This window comes from Mixophyes fleayi, chromosome 3 (assembly GCF_038048845.1).
Source record: "Mixophyes fleayi isolate aMixFle1 chromosome 3, aMixFle1.hap1, whole genome shotgun sequence".
NCBI classification, from domain to species: domain Eukaryota; kingdom Metazoa; phylum Chordata; class Amphibia; order Anura; family Limnodynastidae; genus Mixophyes; species Mixophyes fleayi.
Genome location: NC_134404.1, coordinates 327,280,609 through 327,302,012, shown reverse-complemented (window position 1 = coordinate 327,302,012; position 21,404 = coordinate 327,280,609). Strand labels below are relative to the sequence as shown.

Here is a 21,404-nt window from a genome sequence, read left to right as displayed (position 1 = left end):
GTCAGCCCTTTCATCCGTTTAATCATTGGCAGTCGAGGGGTATTGCCCGCATAAAGTCATTGGTCATTGTCTCTTCGTGGACCTCTCTCACAACACCTCAGGTTATGGAAAAAGTTGAATTATGGCATACACATATGTTTGCAATTTTCCAGGTCAGGCATTAAGTACATACTGTGCTGGAATCATTATCAACTGAGGACTGGAGTAATGACCTTGTTCTAATGCTGGACAAGCCCCTTTCTGGTACAAATGTTATCTCAATGCATTATAAACTCTTGAGGAAATCCTGTGACTTTACTAAGATATGTTCAGGACTGTCTCATTAGTTAACATTATTTCTCCATATATCTAATTCTTTTTTTTTTTTTAAATATTTTTTATTAGAAACATCTTTTTCCAATAGAAAAGGCATTACAAACTCTCGAGAGGTTAATCAATAACAGATAACACATGTTTACATACAACAGGACACTTAAACACTCTCACGGTACCCTCATATTCAGGAGATAATTGCGTTTTTTGTCTAGTACTGTACAGATGTTGTTTTAACATTTCAGAATAGGGTATATAGGGGGGGGGGGGGCCTAATGAATGGAAGAGGGACATGTAGGGACCAGAGGAAGGGATGGGGGGTTAGCGATTATAGATCTAATTCTTAAGACACTCTCTTATACTCTTCTTATTCTTTCATCTCGCAATTACACAGAAATATTTTATAATACTTTTCATCAGGGGGTACCTGTCTCCACACCGCAAGTTTATTCCTTTTATCATGGTATGTGGGGCTGTCTGAGGTATAAATCCTGAACCACTTAAAATGCCGAAGGGAAGTAGGAAACTATTGTTGATCATCTCTAACTACTAGAAAAAGCATCCGGCAAGTGTGGATTCAGTAATCCCCACCAATGTTATCTGTGTTTAAGGCCAAATAGTTTTATATCTTTAAGATGGACTGGATTGAGTCTTCTCTGCTTAAAGAGGGCTTCATTCAAATATGGGAAAGTTATATTATTTTCCCAGATCTATCAAACGACAAATTCAGTCCTGCTTTAAATCTACATCTTGGTATCAATCTAGACTTTTGGTAGATGGTTCTCCAGTTGTTTTTGATGATTATTATCACTATTTTTACCCTTAAGTGGGCTTCCATGCCCATGTTTGGGATCTGACCTGGGTGACCCTTTGATCTGGGTCTTATAGTCCTGGATGTATTAGATGTAGCCTGGTGATATTCTCAAAAACTTGTCATTTCTCTGTGGATGAGTTTGTAATAAGTTTTACTGAGTCTGGGTCCCATTCTAGAAGTACGATTTTAGTTTCTATTTCTAAGGTTGTAAGTATCTTAATTATTATTTTGTGATGCCATTTTTGTACTGCAAATTTGAAAAGGTTTATTTTTTGTACCTACATTGTGTCATGTTTGCAATTTTTACATGTGTATTTGAATCAAGAGAAATAAAAATAAAAAAGTACACACGCTTCAATCATTTCAAGGCTTTTTTTCCTTCAAGTACATTGTTTAGCTCAGTAATATACTGGCTTTGATATCATTTACAATCTTAAGGATAACTAGCACGGAGTACAAGTTGTGCCCCTCTGTCCAACCCTGTACATTCTGATCGTGATTTGCAGCACAGGTACCACTGTGCCCTTCGTAATATAGTGGTGTACACTCATCTGCTCCCTCTAATGATGATCAGAGTGTGTTTAATAGGGATTGTCCATAAATGGGGGGATCCTAGACATTAGCTGCCACCAGGAGCTGGACCGTTTATATTGAGGCAGTTTCTGCAGCTAACAGCACTGTCCGACCCCTAACCCCACCTGTTGCCCATCACTGCTCTAAGGAACGGTGAACGGTGTGCCTGTTTGGGAAATATATTGTATTAATACATTATTCAGTCAGAGAGTTGCTTTCTGTCACACTTTGAACAAAGGTGTAAGCACAGCAGATTTCTTTCCTGTCTAAATCTTAGTTAGGCACCTTGTAACATGTTACATGTACATATTAAAATGTATTGGATGAGATCCAATAAAGGCCAGCTCTGAGCTGGTGTAAGAGTCCTTCTGTGGAATGGAAATAATGTCTGTGCACCAATTTGTAGAAGTGCAAGAAATGCCCATAAAAATCTGCCTTTTTCACTCCCTTTTCCAGAGTGTGATTATTGAACGGAGACAATGAAGTCTGATTTCAGCAATGCTTCTCCATCTTTGTCCCACAAACGCCCCCATCTTGCTTCCTAAACTCATACGCCAAGTCGAAAATCTAGGCACACGGTTGGTCCAAAGCTGCTTTTGCCTTGTGCAGCGGACGATTTGTGCTTCACAAATGACCTCCAATTTCCACACCTATACATGAACTATATATTAAGACACATTTCCCGCCAATATCTTCTTGTCCCCCAAAAGTAGCCCAATAATCATCCAATCTAAATCAGTTGTTTTTTTACTTGGCCTGTTGGTAAATCCAGTTGGAGGATGACAGCAGCCGCGTGTGGTCTTGTTCCCACTGTAATAACAGGCTCGATGGAGGCCAGAAGTGATCCAGCTGCTCGGCCAAGTAACCAGCCAGTGCCTGTAGCCAAGCTGGACACTGATCCCCGGCATAACGTGACTAGCCGGCTCAAGCACTGTTTAAACTCTGAAGAAACAGACACTGACTACAATATTCAACTGCCTGATAAAAATAATACTGGAAATCATTTTGGGTTATCGGATATCATAAAAACTGCAAATTCCTCCTACAACACAGTCAATAACAGATTTTAGCGAGCCCTGTTCCTAAACTGTTCCAAGATGACAAGCTCAACTAAATGCCATCTCCACTTTTCAGAAATCCTCCCCCCACACACACACATTGTGGGATTTTCTCCAATACAAAGTATTTGTGGAATATTTGATTTCTAGGCAGAATCTGCTCGCAATGTTGTCTACCGATTTCCCCTAGTCAATGCATCATGTACCCAACGTTGCTAAAGGATCAGCTGAAATAAAACACCATATGGAGCGCTTAAATTCAGTGACATCGGGAACCTGACACAGAAGTGGGGGGCAGGGGGGCAATTTCACAGTGCTAACCATGGGAGAAGATGGATTTCACCACAAATTAGCACAAATATTTTACATATGATGGGAAATGACAGGTCAAATTATCAACTTGTACAACCGGGTGCCCAGGGGTAGGGACTTGAGAAAATTATATATTATAAACAGTAGAAAGAAGAAAAAAAAAATAGTGTGACGTGTACAAGTAGTTCACTGCCCCTCCAATAAGGCCCAGCTTATCAACTGGTGGAGCTAGCACTGGGTGCACATATCTAGATGTATAGCAAATATATTAAGATGTAGGGAAACTAATTATTTTACATTAGGCTTCAAGAGAGGAGGAACACACAAATAATCCCACAAGTGAATGTTTAATTCTCTTGCTTGTTATAAAAATAATTCTTAGTTATCAAATTTATACATATAACAATAGAACAACAATTAGGTATATCTGTAAATCACAACTGTACATGAAACAAAGTCTAACATCCAGCTTGTTAATATGTATGTGATAAATTAAACAATCCACAAATTTCTTTCAGTTCAGCTAATCTAGCTGTCAATCCAGGCAAAAGTTCTGTCTACATGACATAACAAAAATGATTTTATCAAGGGCTGTAACTTTTGTCCTTATTGTACATCCTATAATCTGGTAATATGTAACTGCAACAGGGAAAAATAACACATGATAAAAGAATGTAACACATACTCCAAATACATCTAAAATAAACCAATTGTACATCGGGTCTCTGTCTACATGTCAGAGCTGTGTGTAGTGGACTGTATGGAAACTGTATGTCCCTGTGGCTCAATAAAGAGATTACATTTACAAAAAATCCCAAACAATTGGATCACTTGAAGACTGTTTCTTAATTTGTGAACACCTTTTTAGGTGAACACAGTGTTAGGGTAGAGTCACAAAGGTGCTTTAAACTCCAGCATATATCTTTATAAGTGCTCATGCCTAATTTTTCACCTATTTTTTTTTCCCTAAGTGCAGCTCTTTTAAATCTTACAGCTTAGAATATTCTGCGCAGAGGGTCAGCTCACATATAATGCCTTTCAATAGAAAAGTGATTTTATTAAGCACTTGGGACACTTAAAAAAAACGTTACTGTCTGCGTTTTGTATAACACCCAAGCAACATCCTCTCCATTTTATTAATAGAAATAATTCATTTTGAAGTATTTACATGTTGTGTCTTAAACCTGGAGTGAAAAGCACCAGTGTGACACCAGCAATTTCTCCAGTTTCGACACTTACAGGATATATAAGGATACAACACACTCGCCAGTGATGTAGGTAATGGCACCCAGTTGTGGCACTCAATTGCATGGTAAATGATGGAAGAACAAAGTAACAAAAAATAAATAAACAGGTGTGCATTTTTCGATAGAGATCCCGGAGGGGAAGTGAAGTGTGCAGGGGTGTGTGGCATTACTGTGACCCCCCCCCTTACCCCTACTTCATTAGGAAGTGGGCGGAATCCAGGAGAAAGGCCTGCTCTCATAAGGGTTCTAGGAGGGCTGCCTGAAATGATCCGGGAGTCTCCTAGACAATCCGGGAGAGTAGGTAAGTATGTGTATATGAAGACAGACTAATCACATGAGAGCGACCAATGTAAGTGTCACTTAATTGTATTTTAACCAAGAATATCTATACTTTTATTGAATTTATTTTCTGAAAAACTGTAAGAATGGTGTTCCAATAAGTACATCTTGAAATATATAATGACAGTTTATTACTTAAAACAACTGGGTAAATATTTCTTATGTAATGAATTTCCAAAATAATACCTTCACAGCCAATATAATTAAATATAGTGAACAAAATATTTGTAGTTATTTGCATTTATAGAGAATCTGTCACCAGGTTCTGGATTGGTATTTAACGTAAACACTGTATAGTGCATTAGGCATAATAAGCATTAACCTGGGACAGCTCTTGTGAAACTTATCATAGGTCACAGCTCTCGTCTTGCCTGGGAGGAATCATGACGCAGTATGGAAGCATGGTCGAACCATTATCATAAATGAGGCTATATTTTACAAGCACTCACCCAGGAAGATAGGGCCACTACATACCACCATGGTGACAGGTTCTCTTTAATGTTAAAATAATGCATATGTTAAGGATAATGTCTGAAACGTGGTGGAGAGGACGACACTAACTGGATAATCCCAGGGTTAACCAAACATTTCTTGGAAACTGTCAAAGAGAATTTATTTAATGAAGGGGATTAGATCCCGCTAGGTCACAGCAAACTCCAGAGAGATTAGCTTTTATAATCATAATAATCCTCCCTGCCCCTATAGCCATGGATGTACAAGGCTCACTTCAAAAGCCCTGCTGGAGACACAGTCACTCCATATACAGCCATAGGCATTTTGAGCTCAACACCTGTGTGAGCCCATCTTTGTATAAGTGACAGGGTCACCTGCGCTCCCTTCTATAGACCTGCGGCTGGGGGAGGACTGCGGCTCTGCAGAATGGATTTCTGCACATATAATAGCAGTAGTATGCATTACGGCTTAAATAACGTGAGGAGTCCCACAATGGGGAAGTGAATATGTAGAACAACATTGAGTACTGAGGTGAAGCGGTCCTTTAAGCATGTGTGTGGCTGGGTGCATTTAAACCAATCACAGCAGCTCTAATGATGCCCCCTTACAATGTCAAGTCAAATAATACCTTAATGATGGCAGAACAAGTAATTCAATACAAGAAATCAGGAAACATTAGGTTCAACAAGGGTGGGGAACAATGGGGGGGGGTTCTAACTAGGGATGTAGGTATTTATTATTTATCCTGATTTCTATACTCTGGAAACTCATGTACAAGTTAAGAGGCAAATACTAAGTGCGAGTGCTTAGCCAGATGCACACCAGTCACTTAGTGTAATCCTTTCCTCCACAATGTCTTATATCAGTATTATTACAGATCGTGAACCCATGTTCAAAACAGAACAAACGTTACAAAGAAATAATCATTTTAATACTTGAGTGTTAACATGATCACATTTCTGACTTTATCCACCATATTTATATAAAAAAAATACATCAGCATATGAAGTCTTCCACCATAATAGATATCAAAAACGATAAGAGAATGTAATACAGTTCTAGTATTTCCTATTTCAGTTTGGAGGAAACATTTGTAAAAAGTGGCTTTTACATGACAGCTGAAACAAGTAAAAAGCAAACATCCTACAGCACCCAACCCTTATAAATAGGAACATAGTACAACTCCTTATATAGATGTATTACATGCGGGTTGCATACATGTCTGGTGATTGCTGATCACACACGCACCTAGGTAACTTGGGCTTTTAAATGAAGTCGCTCTGAAAGCTCAATGAAGAGAAAAGCGGGTACGGTTCGGTGAGGATATTATGTGAACACTTTGTATTAGCCCTATGGAGACTTGTCTTGCCTCGGCGTGGTGTGGTGTGTTAGCATGTTAATCAGGAGCCAGTTTATTTAAGGTCAGACATGCTTTGATGCATAAGTGCAATAACATATAATAGGTTTATGTTCATATGTGGTTGAGCGCTGTAAGATTTTTGCTTTCTGGATGCGTACATTCCAAATTAATGCTATAGGATTCAGCAGCACCACGTAGGTGAACTAATTACATGAAATTTTAAATCCTTTACAGTAATATATTGTAAAGACAATTAATTGTAATAATGAATGGAAATATGATTCTCCAAGAACACTAGATATAGCTCCTCGTTCTTCTATTTAATAAGTTCAGTGATGGTTTAAAGGCTGGCAAGTATGCCAATTATCCATAAACGCTGTAGGCTTCTACTCTATAAAATGGGCAGGCCAATGGCAAATGAGGGTTAATTTATAAAAACTGAGGTTTATCGCAGCAAAGAGGAGGCACCAAACGGAGTTCTGGTGAATTAAGAACACACAAAAGAGCTGGGAAACAAACTCAGCTAAAAATTAATAAATAAATTAATTTAACTGGCTTTTTAAAACTGTGGCTATTTACAAACATACAATCTTCCTTCTGCAAGCCTGGTTAGTGGTCATTATGTTAGATGTAATTTCATCTTTAATGGTTCTTTACTGTAAAGCTAACAAAACATAGCGATAGCTATATGGCAAAACTGCCTGATGTTGTACAGGGTGTGAGGGTGTGTCAGATATTAATTAGGATCATCGCATTGGAGTGTACAAGCCAGACAACCCCAAAAGGTAGATCGCAGGACCCCACTCACCCCCTTCTACCTTTTATTTTTTTATTTACACAGTATCGGGCGTGAGCTGCGTATCTTATTAAATATATGTATTGGCTGCATATTTACATGTGTTGTATTAAATATGTCTTAACTATGCATATATGTGTTAGATGCATATTTTATGTTTTAACAAATGTTTTAGCTGCTTATACGTAAAATATGTATATACTAGCTGCATACTTATTATTAGGATTATGATGATTAATTAAAACTTGTTGACATCTTGAAGTGAAAGTCCACTCATCAATAAACTTGCCCTCAAGTCTCTGGGCCATGTCTTCTGCAAATCTGACAAAACTTCCTATGAATGTGGTTATACTGCGGAAATGAATGTGAAGTGAAGTTGTCTCTGACTTTTCTCTCTCAATTCCTATTGGCTGCTTACACTTAACTCAATTGTAAATTGAGTTACAGCACCGTGATCACTAATTAGCTGACAGTACTGACTACAGACCCCTTGTGTGAAGACTGAGCTGCTGTGAAAGGTTTATGTAGACATACTGGGAAACTGTCTTAACAGCCAGTTCATATCAATAATACAAGAACATGGCATTTTATTTTGTATTAGGATTACAGGACTATATGTAAAAGCATACTACATACAAATAGTTTTCATCATAGTGTCCACTTACCTTGTACTGCGAGAAGCTGCTCTTCTGTAGTCCAACGGGCATTTATTTTCTGATTTAACTGTAAAAGGCAAAATAAAACGTAAAGAGAGAAAGAGCTAAAATGTCAGAAGACCGAGTATTGTATGATATGTATGAGACCATCCTATGTCGTCCGCTTTACCTCTGGTGGTTTGAACTCCTCTATGCCGCCTTCCAGCTTCTGCTTAAGTGCACTGTTAATTTGCTTAGCGTTCTGAACCTTTAAAATGTAAGCAAAATTCTCACTTAGACAGGGATATAACAGAAATATAAAACTAAATGATAGAACAAAAGTCCAACTGAGACATATTAGGGGTTACAAACAGTCCTTTTGCGGTACATCTTGCCACAAGGCCATGCCCTCAAAGTATTATATGAACAGAGGAGTAGCACATCTCTGTAAGATGGACATAAGAACTCTAAGAGGAGATAAAGGGATTATGGGTCAGGGAGTACAAACAATGGCAACTCTACTGAATAAGGAAATCTGTAAGTGAACTTACTAGCACTATCATAGAAATTAGGTGAAGCTCTATAACCAGAACATTTGTAAAACATTCATCCACTAATATTTACATTAGACAAATACAAAGTATTAAAAGTACAAAAAAGAATATATATGATGTTGCAGTGACTGTCTATTGTCTAGACATTACTAACAAAGTAAATTAGGAGTAGTTTTGTCCACCCCACGCAAGTCACAGACCCATATGACTCATTAGATGCACTGATCCTATTTATTCACTGTAGGATCCAAACAGGCCCAGCAAGAGTCCATCTTTTAATCCCCCTATTTGTTCCTGGATCCACTGTGTGGTCACATGTGTCTTTGCTGCTGTTGTATATAAACCATTTGATACAAACAATTCATGGAATCGAGGGTAATCCAGCCTGAGACTGGCCCGCTAATCCCACTAGTCTGCAACAGTGGGGCAAAGGAACAGTCAATAAAAGTAAATATTTTACCAATATATTCTTTATAACGAGCTTTACAGTTGCTGCTGCAGAATACACTAACCAGTTAAGATTCTAATATGGTCATTACAGATAGGGACAGAGAGGAATCAGAGTAAAGTATAACTAACTAACACAGCACAGTGTTGTCCATCCGGGCAACTTCCATTGAGCATATGGGTAACAGGCAGCCCAGCTTGATATCCCTCTTTCTTCCACTGGAAAGACTGCGATTCCTGATCCTGACTGACCAGGTAAGTGCACTTTCTTGGCTGGGGGGGGGGGGGGGGGGGGGGTATTAATTAATGGTCATTAAATGATCCGGACTAATTTAGCCATCTATACATGTGGATAATCCCACTTGTTGTCTACATAAGTGGTACTACTACCTATTGGTTGCAGAATAGTGAAAAGTAACAAGACAATGAGTACCACACAGGAAGGCAGCGTTATTATTGATAATCTTGTTTCTCAGGGGGTTTTTTCAACCCAGTTTTGCTGGAGTGCTCCCAGTTATGTAAAAAGTGGGCTCTGCTAAACTCTACTTATAGTGTAATCCTGGTGTCTGTAGTAGATTGTGACACTAGTAAACATCATCGGCTTCAGAAGTGGCGCTAAAGCTTATCGATACCAAATAAGTGACCGGTAATTTGATTATCTATTTGAAAGATCTTGTACCACAATTAATGTGCTTTGAAAGCAGTCTAAACAATTACTGACCTGTCTATATGGTAGCATGGGTTGAATTGTATTGGATGTTTTATCTGTAACTGAATGTCTCTATGTGATAAATTCTGATTCAATCAGAGCGGATTAGGAAAATTGTGTTATCTATAAACCTAAAAATAAAGGTTTGTCCTTAATAGTGGAGTAATGAAGACTGTTGAAAAATGCCACTGGCGCTAGATAAATCATCATCATCATTTATTTCTATAGTGCCAGCAGATTCCTTAGCGCTTTACAATTGGGAACAAACAGTAATAAAACAATACTAACAAATACAGACATACAGAGAGGTAAGAGGGCCCTGCTCGCAAGTTTACAATCTATAGGACAATGGTTTGATTCACAAGGGTAAATTCTACATCATATTGAATATTTGTCCAGCTAGAATGCAAAGGTTACAAAGTGTGTAGTGGGCTGTCAGTCACACAACTATGTTGGTCAGAGGGTTGTTGTCTTGTGTTAGCTGTGTAGAGGGTTGTAATAGGGTAACCTAGGGAGATTAAGAGGGTGGTAGAGGAATACTATAAGCTTGTCTGAAGAGGTGGGTTTTCAGAGAACACTTGAAGGTTTGAAGACTAGAGGAAAGTCTTGTGGTGTGAGGGAGGGAATTCCACAAAGTGGGTGCAGCCCGAAAAAAGTCCTGTAACCGAGAATGGGAGGAAGTGATGAGAGTGGAAGAGAGATGCTTATCTTGTGCAGAACGGACGTGTTTAGTTGGGAGATATTTTGGAGACAAGTGAGGAGATGTATGTTGGTGCAATTTTGTTGATGGCCTTGTATGATGAATGTTGATGATTATGGGTATCATAAGACTCCAATGCCACCCACTATGATTTAAGACTCAAACAGCTTAAAAGAAATAATGATATTGTATGTTTCATATTAATAATTTGATAGCAGGGGTATCATGCTTTATTTTATAACCCAATTACCACCATCTATCATACTGTATGTCAACTGCTGCACATCGGTCTTAAAGATCCGTCATTTTACAAATGACGTGCCCAAAACATTGTCATTGCTCTATGACTTTTCCTTTATTAAAGTTGTGTATCATAAATTCAGAGCTTTCGTTAGTGTTCCATGTTGGAACCCACATTCTACAGCTAAAATGTACTGTTGCATGAAAAAGAAAAAAATATAAAGATTGACGGGCAAGCAATAGCTCAAACAAATACATTTTTAAATGTACATATATACTGGATATAAATTATGATTAATATTTTATTTTATTAAGGACAGTGTGTTGCCAACTAAGCCACGGGCTAAACATGACTTCTCACACAATAAAATTTCACATGAACAAATACGCCAATACAAATGTATACAATATTAACAAAAAAACAAGCATTACCTGACGTTTTAGGGATATTAATTCCGTGTCCAATTGACGGAGGATTGTATTGGCAGCGTTGGGACTGCAGGACACGGCTACAACATCCTCCTTGCTTATATACATGCCCTTTGGGGGGCGACATTTAGATCTCTGGGAGTGGTGACGATGTTGTAAACTTTGGTATTCTCTTCTACCAAGAGCAACCTTGACAGGCTGAATACAGGATTCTGTACTCGGCTATGGGGAAGGAAAGAAAACAATAAAAGAATGGGAAGAATCAATTATTACTTATGGTGTAAATTGTTTTTACCACTAACGTGAACACAAACGAATAGCATTTGTGACTGAAAACAGTAACATTTAATTATATATATTTATTTGGGGTCATCAGATTAGGATCTTCTGCTGAGCACATAAAGGTGGAGAACGTTAGGATTCAGTATAACGTAGATCTGATAATAACCATCATGGATTCGGTAATCAGAAAGTAAAAAAAAACTAAAACAATACATTTTTTTTAAATAATCTAATTTAATGTACAATTTGGGTTCAACAAAGGAGGCGCACAAGGCCCCTAAATGCTAATAGGAGATGGGTAAAGTGCAAACAGAAATTCAACAGAGTCATCAATGTCATTTAGTTTCAAAGAATTAAGTTGAATCCATTTTCAACAATGAACCAAAACGAAGTGTCTCACATAAACCAGGCAGACCAGCACCTGTTTCCTTATTCCCTACCTAGATAACATTCAGCTTCTATAAGCGGTAATTATTTGTATGTTTTTTTATATTATAGAACAAGGTGTGAATTAAGAGGGAAAAAAACAAAACAAAATAAAAACACAGTTTCCTTCTTCAAATCTTATATAAAGTTATAGCTACAATAAACTAACGTTATATTCTGTGTGGGGATAGGGCAAGATCTAAAGGTGATCGAGGGGCCAGACACGGATTTCTGACCAGAGCACTAAGAAGCCGGATCCATATTCAGTTTGGCCACACAAGAGACACAGATGGCAGATGCATGTTGGAAGGAAAGCAGAGGCGTTATATATGACTAGGGTTTGTGAATAGATCTAAAACACAAAGTGAAAACATCACTGAATGCAGTTTAAGGGGACATTATACTGTAAAAATACAGAGATTTACTCACCTCTTTTTTTGCTTCTTTTTTAGGATCATAATCGCTATCATTTCCATCCTTAGGGGTTGTGTCCTCCACTTCTTCATCACTGAGCATAAACACAACACATTTTCATTGGGTTCAGTTTCTCTTAAGACAGGTTTCTAGCAGACCACATTACAGCTCGACAAAGTGATGATTAAACACATACTGACTATTTTGACAAAAGAAAAGCAAAAAATAAAATAAATAAATTATATATATTTTCATTAAATTGTAATATTATGGAAAAAAACATTTACAATGATCCAAGATCTGCCTCAAATGGCGTTTGAGATTTTAAATCAATTTCACCTACACAAAATGAAAAGTGTAATGTAATTAAATGTCATAATTCAACATCGGTTAGCGTTGAGATAAATAACTGATGCCGACACATGACGATATCAGTCATCGCTTGTCAACAAAAACCCAATTGTTTAATTTCAACTAGGTCTTGACACAGACACATACATTTCTATCAATTTAGCGTTTTGGAATGAAAGTCAAAGCCCAGTTCTTAGTCCAATCAAAATGTTGTGGCAAGACCTGAAACGAGGTGTTCAAGAGAGAAAGCCACCAGTATGTACGGGACTGATCAACAAACATTTGATTGAAGTCATTGCTATTCCAGGCTTCACACCAGTTACTGAAAGCATAGGCACACATACTTTTTCCAGCAAATAAATTTAATGTTGGATCATTCAATAAATTAATGAAAAAGTATATCCTTTTTGTGTGTTATTTGATTTATTGGGTTCTCTTTATTTTTAGGACTTAGATGAAGATAGGAACACATTTAAACTCACAATTATGCAGAAATTCAGAACATTCTAAAAGGGTTCATAAACGTTCTAACCCCCATGTAATAGTGCTGGAGTGCAGCGAACACACAATTATACACATTCTGAAGCTTCCAATTATTATTATCCTTTATTTGTTAGGCGCCACAAGCTTTCTGCAGCATCGTACACAGTGCAAACAGTAGATTATACATGGTGAAACAATACTGAACAAATAATACAAAGACTTCTGAAACTCCAGGTGAGGCTACTGCAGGAAAGATGGAGCATAGGAACAGGTATAGAGACAGGAGGGAAGAGAGCCCTGCTCATAAGAGCTTACATCTTAAGGGAGGGTAAACAGACATCAGGCACAGAAGGGAGTCAGTTTAGGGGATATAGCAAGGAAGGAGCGAAGAGAGGGGGCGGGAGGAGAGAGGAGATAACGAGCAAAAGAGATAAGAAAGGGTTAGGTGGTTGGCTGGTAGGCTTTAAGGAACAGGTGAGTTTTAAGTTCCTGTTTGAAGTTGCACAGGTTAGGGGACAGACGGATGTAGCGAGGGAAGTCGTTCCAGTGAAGGGGGGCAGCACGGGAGAAGTCTTGGATTCTGGAGTGGGATGAGGTGATCAGAGTGGAGGAGAGGCGACTGTCATTAGCCGAGCTCAGGGAGCGGGTTGGAGTGTGAATGGAGAGGAGGTTAGAGATATAGTGGACAGTAGACTGGGAGAGAGCCTTGTAGGTGATGGTGAGGAGGCTGAAAAGAATTCTGTAGGGGAAGGGGAGCCAAATAATAGGAAAAGAAAATATATATACACTGATATCCCTGTAGATTGTAAGCGCTCACAAATAGGGTCCTCCCTACCCTCTATCTCATGCCTTTACTTTGATCATCAATCTCGTATGCTCTTATACTGTTTTTTTTGTATGATTTGCTATACAAACTGTCCGGCACTGCAGTTTTGTGGCACCTTACTAATAAACAATGATTATCTTTAAATTATCACCTCGCAAAAAAACAACTTAAAAAAAAAATGTAAAAAAAGCTATATGGTACCTTTCTCCAGGGTTATTTTTGCTGGCTAACTTCCGAGCTTGTCTGTCCATCAAACTTGTCCGGGATCGAGTTTTTTTCCAAGAGTAGTAATATTTTACAAGGCTTGCTATGGTCTTATCTGGAAGCTAAAAAAAAAAGGGGATGATTTATTTTAATATATTGCTAATTTAAGTGACTCTCAAATAAGTCCATTCACAACGGGCCTGATTCATTAAGGATCTTAAATCAAGAGGTATCTTATTTCAGTCTCCTGGACAAAACCATGTTACAATGCAAGGGGTGCAAACTAGTTTTCTGTTTTGCACATAAGTTAAATACTGACTGTTTTTTCATGTAGCACACAGATATCAACTTTAAATTTCAGTGTACAAATAAGCTATCAAGTATTTGTGTGCTACATGAAAAAACAGTCAGTATTTAACTTATGTGCAAAACAGAAAACTAGTTTGCACCCCTTGCATTGTCACATGGTATTGTCCAGGAGACTGAAATAAGATACCTCTTCATTTAAGATCCTTAATGAATCAGGCCCAACATCTCTAATTGAAAAGTGTGACTGCACAGTGTATATTAAAATGAAAAAGACATGTCCTAGCCACAACAATTGTTATTGCTACTCAACTGTCACGATGTCATCATTGGCCTGTTTTCCCAGTTACATCTACCTGTATGGCTTATAGTAATTTCCATTCAGTAGAGTAATGGTCAGATAAACAATATAATGAAGGTGAAAAAGCCTCGGTTCTAAGATAAGGTGCAGCAATCATCTACACACAATGGAAGCAGTCTGTCACCTCTATTTGTGACTATAATGATTACCATCAGGCTCTTCAGGTCCCCATGTGGCTTATATAAAGTGGAATCAGACATGAGCTGAATCCATGTTCATGTAGCTTACCAATTCACCGGGAACCTCTGTGAGATTATTATTCCACTATCTGTATATGACTGGATTCTTGTGCAAATATAGGCTGCATTCTCATGGAGACGGATTTAGTTCACACATAGCTGCCCTCACAGTGTGTAGGCTATGGGTAGACTTTATGTCAAGGGACAGTCAATATAAGAGCTGTAACTATATTATCTCATACGTTGAATTGGGGGACACCGCTATACATAGGGGTATAATAGGTGGTTCCAGGAGACCAGGCACTAAACAGTTAACTGAGTGACACTCCACCCCTGCTACACCCCTCCCACAGGAAGGATAATTCGTTTTTTTGTTAGTGTCTCAGGAGTCACTCATGCTTCCAGGGCTCCTGCCCTGGATTTAATTTAATTTTTTAGTTTTCTGTTCTTTTTAGGGGAAATGCTGGACTCAGGGATGTCTACCGGGGGATGGGTAGTCTGCCTTCCTCCACGCGAGTCCCTGAGCCGGGGCGAATAGCTTTGACAGCTATCTCACCCACAGCAGAGACAGCCGCTGTCTCTATAAGTTTTCTACACTGCCGGCAGCCGGCTGTCAGCATTGACAGCTGCAACCGCAGCACACTGACCGCACACTAGCTTCCCTTGATGTAAAGGGCGCTTACCTGCACAGTCCTATTTGGCAGGGCCATCACTGTTGACTTTGCTTTGCAGTAGGGGAAAATCATTTCCAATTCAGGGCGTTACCCTTCGGTCTAGCGACCGCCCCAAGGGTATGGCCGCACCGAGCCTGGTACTCAGACCGGTTAGGAATGGTAGTAGAACCTCCGTTCAGACTCTCAGTCCAGACTTAGTCACCCAGGGTCCCCTTTGGTGCCACTCGTTAGGTTGGCTGACTTTAACGGCATGGCTATTTAACGGCATGGCTATTTAACGTCATGGCTATTGAAACCATGATTCTGAAGGCCAGGGGTTATTCTACTAAGGTAGTTAAGACCATGATCAAGGCCAGGAAACCTTCATCAGCTGCTACTTATTATAGATCATGAATTATGTTTTATGTTGTGAAATAAATAATTTTCACACTTCCCATTTCAAGCTCTCTAGGTTGCAGGACTTTCTTCAAGCAGGTTTGGACAAGGGGTTGAGCTTATCCTCGTTGAAGTCGCAGGTTTCAGCACTGTCCATTTATTTCCAGTGTAAACTGCCCTCCCTCCCGGAAGTTCATACTTTCTTACAGGGGGGGCGCTTCATATTTTGCCTCCATTTGTTCATCCTGTCGAGCCATGGGACTTGAATTTAGTTCTCCAGGCTTTGATTAGGGATCCTTTTAAGCCTTTACAGTCGGTGGAACTTAGTTTCCTTACTTGGAATTGGCTTTTCTTTTGGCGGTGTCTTCAGCACGCCGAGTTTCTGAGTTGGGGGCTTTATCTTGTTCTCCCCCTTTTTGATTTTTCATGAAGACAGGGCGGTGCTTCGCACCAAGCCCTCTTTTGTCCCTAAGGTTGTTTCCAGTTTTCATTTAAAGCAGAAAATTGTTGTCCCTGCCTTTCCTCAGAGTATTAGGTCACGGGATCAGTCTTTGTTGTTGTTGGATGTAGTCAGGGCTCTTAGGTGCTATGTGGACCGCACAGCTAGTTTGCGCAAAACCACAAATCTATTTGTGCTTTATGACGCAAAGAAGAGAGTTTGGCCTGCTTCTAAGGTCTCTTTAGGGTGGTGGATTACCTCCACCATCAAGCTGGCTTATTCGAGGTTAGATAGACTGTTGTCTAGGTTTCGGTCCTTTCAGAGATCCAGAGGATCCCCTGCTAGAGGGCAGTCAAACGCCCCCGCTAGGGGCGGGTTCCATAGGGGCCAGGGTCCCTCACGTAGGGGACATCCTAAGCCGACAGAGTCTGCTTCAGAATGACGTGACCTCCATACACAGAGCTGTGGTGGGGGCACGTCTTCTGATTTTACGGGGCAGACGGCTGGAATCATCTTTAGATTCATGGATCAGGGGCACTGTCACAAGGGGGTACGTCATAGATTTACTTCAGTTTCCTCATTGACGGTTTTTCACCACGGGGCTTCCAGCCTGCGGTATTCGGCGCAAGGCCCTGAAGATGGAGATCCAGAAAACATCCAGGGCTTCTTTACACCCACCCTTCTTTTCACCCACCCTGCTGAAAAGATCCGGGGCTTCTTTTCACCCACCCTGCTGCTGTGAAAGTTATCCAATCCCCTCCCACCCAAACCAGTCACCTGACGTGGCTCATCTGTCACTCAAAATGTATATCAGTGCCAGAACAGATAACTGTTAAGCTCATTCCACTAGGGCTGTGGGTGCTTTCTGGGCGGTGCATCATGGAGCTTCTGCTGAACAGCTGTGCCATGCGGCTACGTGGACATCTGTTCACACGTTCGTGAAATTCTATTATTTACAGGGCTTTGCATCACAGGATGCCAGCTTTGGCCATAGGATTCTGCGTGCAGCCGTGTCATAGCAGTCCCTCCCTTAGGGGGCAGCTTTGGTAGGTCCCCTATGTATAGCACTGTCCCCTAATTGGACGTATGAGAAAATAGGATTTTTGTACTCGCCATAAAATCCCTTTCTCGTAATCCATTAGGGGACACTGCACGCCCACCCTTGCTTTGAATGTTGTATGGTTCACTGTGTGGTTGTGTTTAGCTAAATTAGTTAACTGTCTAGCAAATCTGAAGGAGGTCAACTGTTTAGTGCCTGGTCTCCTGGAACCACCTACTATACCCCTTTGTATAGTTGTGTCCCTCAATGAACTACGAGAAAGGGAATTTACGGCGAGTACAAACATCCTATTGTAAAGTCGTTTTCTACCTTCATTTGACTTTAACTAAGCTTATAGTTACCCTCCTACAACTATTACAAAATACACTGCTATACCCTTCTGGCCACGCATTTATATCAATAGACAATGTTGTATCATTGTGTCATAAACTAAGAGAACAACTGATGAAAATGCATGTTTGAAAAGCAATGATGGAAACTGGAAAGAAAACAAAAAAGAAATTGTATTTAGTAATAATTGCCGGAAGGCATGTGGAAGCCCATAAACTGAAGTCATCTGAAGGTGGAAGTCCCTTTTAAGTTAGTTCATTAATCTTTTTTATTTAAAAGAGCTATGTCTGTATAAAAACCTCAGCAATACACAACACGGATACCCGGCTGGAACACACACACACAAACGAATAAGAACTAGTAGCGTTATCATTATATAATGATCGCAGTAATATCTTACCATTTGCTGAATCCTATGGAAACTCTTCCCATGGAAACTAAATGCTTGTTCAAAAAGAACTTTATCTTCAACTGTCCATTCATCGGGAAAAGGAGTAAAATTGGGCAAATCAGCAAGGGATTTTTCAATGTTGTGTTTGTGCCAAAACAGCATCCCAAGTGCCTAGAGAGGAGACAGACATGTCCTGTAATTGTACAGCCAAGACCCTGCCTTACACATTACAAGTATTACACACCAAGGATCAGTATATTAAAGGAATCCTTATTTCAGCCCTGACTGACAATGTTAGCATGAGACTCTGGGCTAAGTTGATGCTATGCTAGGATGCTTTGGAGATTCCAAAGACTGGCAGGACCAATGGAAACTCATTTATATACATTGTGGTTGCTTATTGACTGAGTTTACATTTTGTTTATTCCTCAATAAACATTTATATTGCACAGTGGGTGGACAACTGTTTACAAACTACTTGGAATTGCCCAGTGAGAGGCCATAAGAAATAATTATCACTCATTTCTATGACCTCTGCATCATAAACATGTTCATTCATATGTCATTGCTGAAAGACTTTCAATGTGCCAAACACTGTAATATAGAGAGTTACCACTGCACCAAGCCGTCACTATCCCGAGTACAGATTCTATAATACAGTAATAAGACCTTTAACATATCTCGGGTGGTGCACCCACACATTACAGATCAGGCATATCCAAACAAAATTAGAAAAGAAAAGGTGTTCCTATTGGGGCACTCAGTGTTTCAGATTCTGTATGAAAATTATTATCTTTATTTCATTAAATGTAAACATTCCTAATGCTTGCAGTATTGTTACGTATTCTCCATAAACTAGCAAAATATTTTAAAACAATGTGATAAAGTGCAAATAGTGACTTAAAATAGCAATATTAAATTGCTATGCCTCGAATTGTTACTAAATTCAAATGTTGATCTTCAATATTTAATCTCCTGTTCCTCCATAGCAAATTTACAACTGCAGTGTAGGGGAATATGATTCCCTTTGAGATGTCTCTCAAAACGCCGCCCTCAAAGGTGATCCTTCATGAATTATAAGCGGTCACTATTCTATAATGAAAGATCAAATATCCCTGATTAAATTAATTCGTAATGGATATGTTTATTAATCCATTTTTTCCACAGCTTTAGGAATTTTTACATTTAATGAAAAAGATAATATTTTTTATACAGAATCTGGACCACTGAGTGCCCCAATAGGAACACAGTTTCTTTTCTAATTTTGTTTGGTTAGGCTTAATGTGCCAAACACTGCATGCTTTGTGTAAGGTGTGTTACATGCAACAGCCACCACTGGGATCACAGACTTGTATGGCCACCTGTGTTTGTGAAGTATATTAAAAACCTGTACATACAGTAAAATGTTTCCACTTTCTGTATCCTTTATTAAACTCCTCAGTCCCTGTCTCACTTCCTCACAATGCTGGACGGGCTTCTTTTTACCCACCCTGCTGCTGTGAAAGGCATCCAATCCCCTCCCATCCAGGCCAGTCATCTGACGTGGCTCACCTGTCACTCAAAATGTATATCAGTGCCAGAACATATAACTGTTAAGTCAGATGGTTTAGTAATTTCCTTCCCTGTATCTGCTCTAGGTTAGGACAGAGGGTCCCAGGGCAGTTGACAGGGTGCCATGGGGAAAAGAGGATTTATGTACTTACGTTAAATCCGTTTCTCTGATTCCGTCTGGGAGACACTCCTTACCATGGGTTGTGGAGGGGAGCACGGGAGTTGGCACCTAACTAGGTAAGTTTAGCACTGCTAACAGACCCCTCCCCTCTACAATCCCCCTGCCTTTTCCTCTTCCTGTCAGTTAATTAAAAATCCCCAAGGAGAAAGGTCAATCAACCAAGAGCATTCAGAGGAAAAGCAGAAGGGAGGGATCGCAGTGTCCCCAGACGGAATCAGAGAAACGGATTTAACGTAAGTACATAAATCCTCTTTTCTCTTTCATCCAGTCTGGGGGACAATGCTTACCATGGGGACGTTCTAAAGCAGCCCCCTAAGGGTGGGACTACTCTGAAAGCCCCGCTCGTAGAGCACTACCAGCGAAAATTTGCATCCGCAGATGCAAATACATTAAACTGATAACATTTTGTAATGGTGTGGACAGAGGACCAGGTGGCTGCCCTGCAAAGCTTGTCTGCAGAAGCCCCATTTCTCGCTGCCCATGACGCCCCGACCGATCTGGTGGAATGGGCCGTAAGTCTCTCTGGCACAGGACGGTTAGTCTTTATGTAAGCTTGCCTAATGGTTGCCGTAATCCATCTTGCAATGGACTGTTTTGAGGCTGGCCAGCCTCTTTTATTAGAATCATAAAGAACAAATAGAGAATCGGTACGTCTAATCTGAGAAGTTCTTTTGACATAAATGCGGAGAGCCCTAACCACATCTAACTTTTCCATAGACTGTTGATCAGAATGGGAAGTAGATGAAAAAACCGGAACTACAATTTCCTGGTTCAGGTGGAAAGTCAAAACTACTTTTGGAACGAAGGAAAAGAGGGTTCCCAACACCGCTCTGTCCTCGTGGAACACCAGATATGGTTCCCGGCAAGACAGAGCTCCTAATTCTGAAACCCTACGTGCAGATGCAATAGCTAAATGAAAGACGACCTTCCAGGTAAGACACCTAAAATCTGCCGTAGGTAATGGCTCAAAAGGAGGCCCTTTAAGCATATTAAGTACCAGGTTAAGATCCCATGGTGCTGTGGGCGGAACGTAAGGAGGCTGAATATGTAAGACTCCCTGAAGAAAAGTCCCGACGTCTGGCAGGTCCGCTAACTTCAGGTGAAAGAAAACTGACAGCGCTGAAACCTGAACTCTTAATGAACCTAAAACGGAGCCCTGCTTCCAGCCCATCCTGAAGAAAAGCGAGGGAGACGAAAAGGAAGACGTGTGACAGGACTTATTTTCGCACCATCTAATATAGGCTCGCCAAATACGATGATAGATGTGAGCCCAAACTGGTTTTCGAGCTTGCAGCATAGTGTTCACTACACGGGGGGAAAAACCCCTAGCTCTCCAGAAGCTGGCTTCAACAGCCATGCCTTTAAACTGAGCTGAAGTAAATTCTGGTGACGAAAGGGACCTTGGAGAAGAAGGTAGTCTCGTGACGGAAGACGATATCCTTGCCCTACCGCCATGAATATTATGTCTGCGCACCACACTCGACGCGGCCATGAGGGAGCTATTAGAATCACCGGCCGACCGCCTTGCCTCACTCGTCTGAGTACTCGAGGAAGCATGGGAATCGGGGGAAAAAGATAACCCAACCTGAATTC

At 40.1% G+C, this 21,404-nt stretch overlaps 1 protein-coding gene across 5 annotated transcripts in view; it reads right to left on the bottom strand.

Annotated features, from left to right (window-relative positions):
• Positions 1-21,404, bottom strand: part of RCOR3 (REST corepressor 3) — a 48,013-nt gene that overhangs the window by 9,330 nt on the left and 17,279 nt on the right. For all 5 annotated transcript variants that reach the window (XM_075204203.1, XM_075204204.1, XM_075204207.1 and 2 more), the window contains 6 exons: positions 18,089-18,250; positions 13,962-14,086; positions 12,116-12,194; positions 10,982-11,200; positions 8,090-8,167; positions 7,930-7,987 (listed from right to left, as the gene is read on the bottom strand). In XM_075204203.1, the coding sequence (XP_075060304.1) occupies positions 7,930-7,987; positions 8,090-8,167; positions 10,982-11,200; positions 12,116-12,194; positions 13,962-14,086; positions 18,089-18,250 (721 nt within the window). The remainder of the gene's footprint in view (positions 1-7,929; positions 7,988-8,089; positions 8,168-10,981; positions 11,201-12,115; positions 12,195-13,961; positions 14,087-18,088; positions 18,251-21,404) is intronic.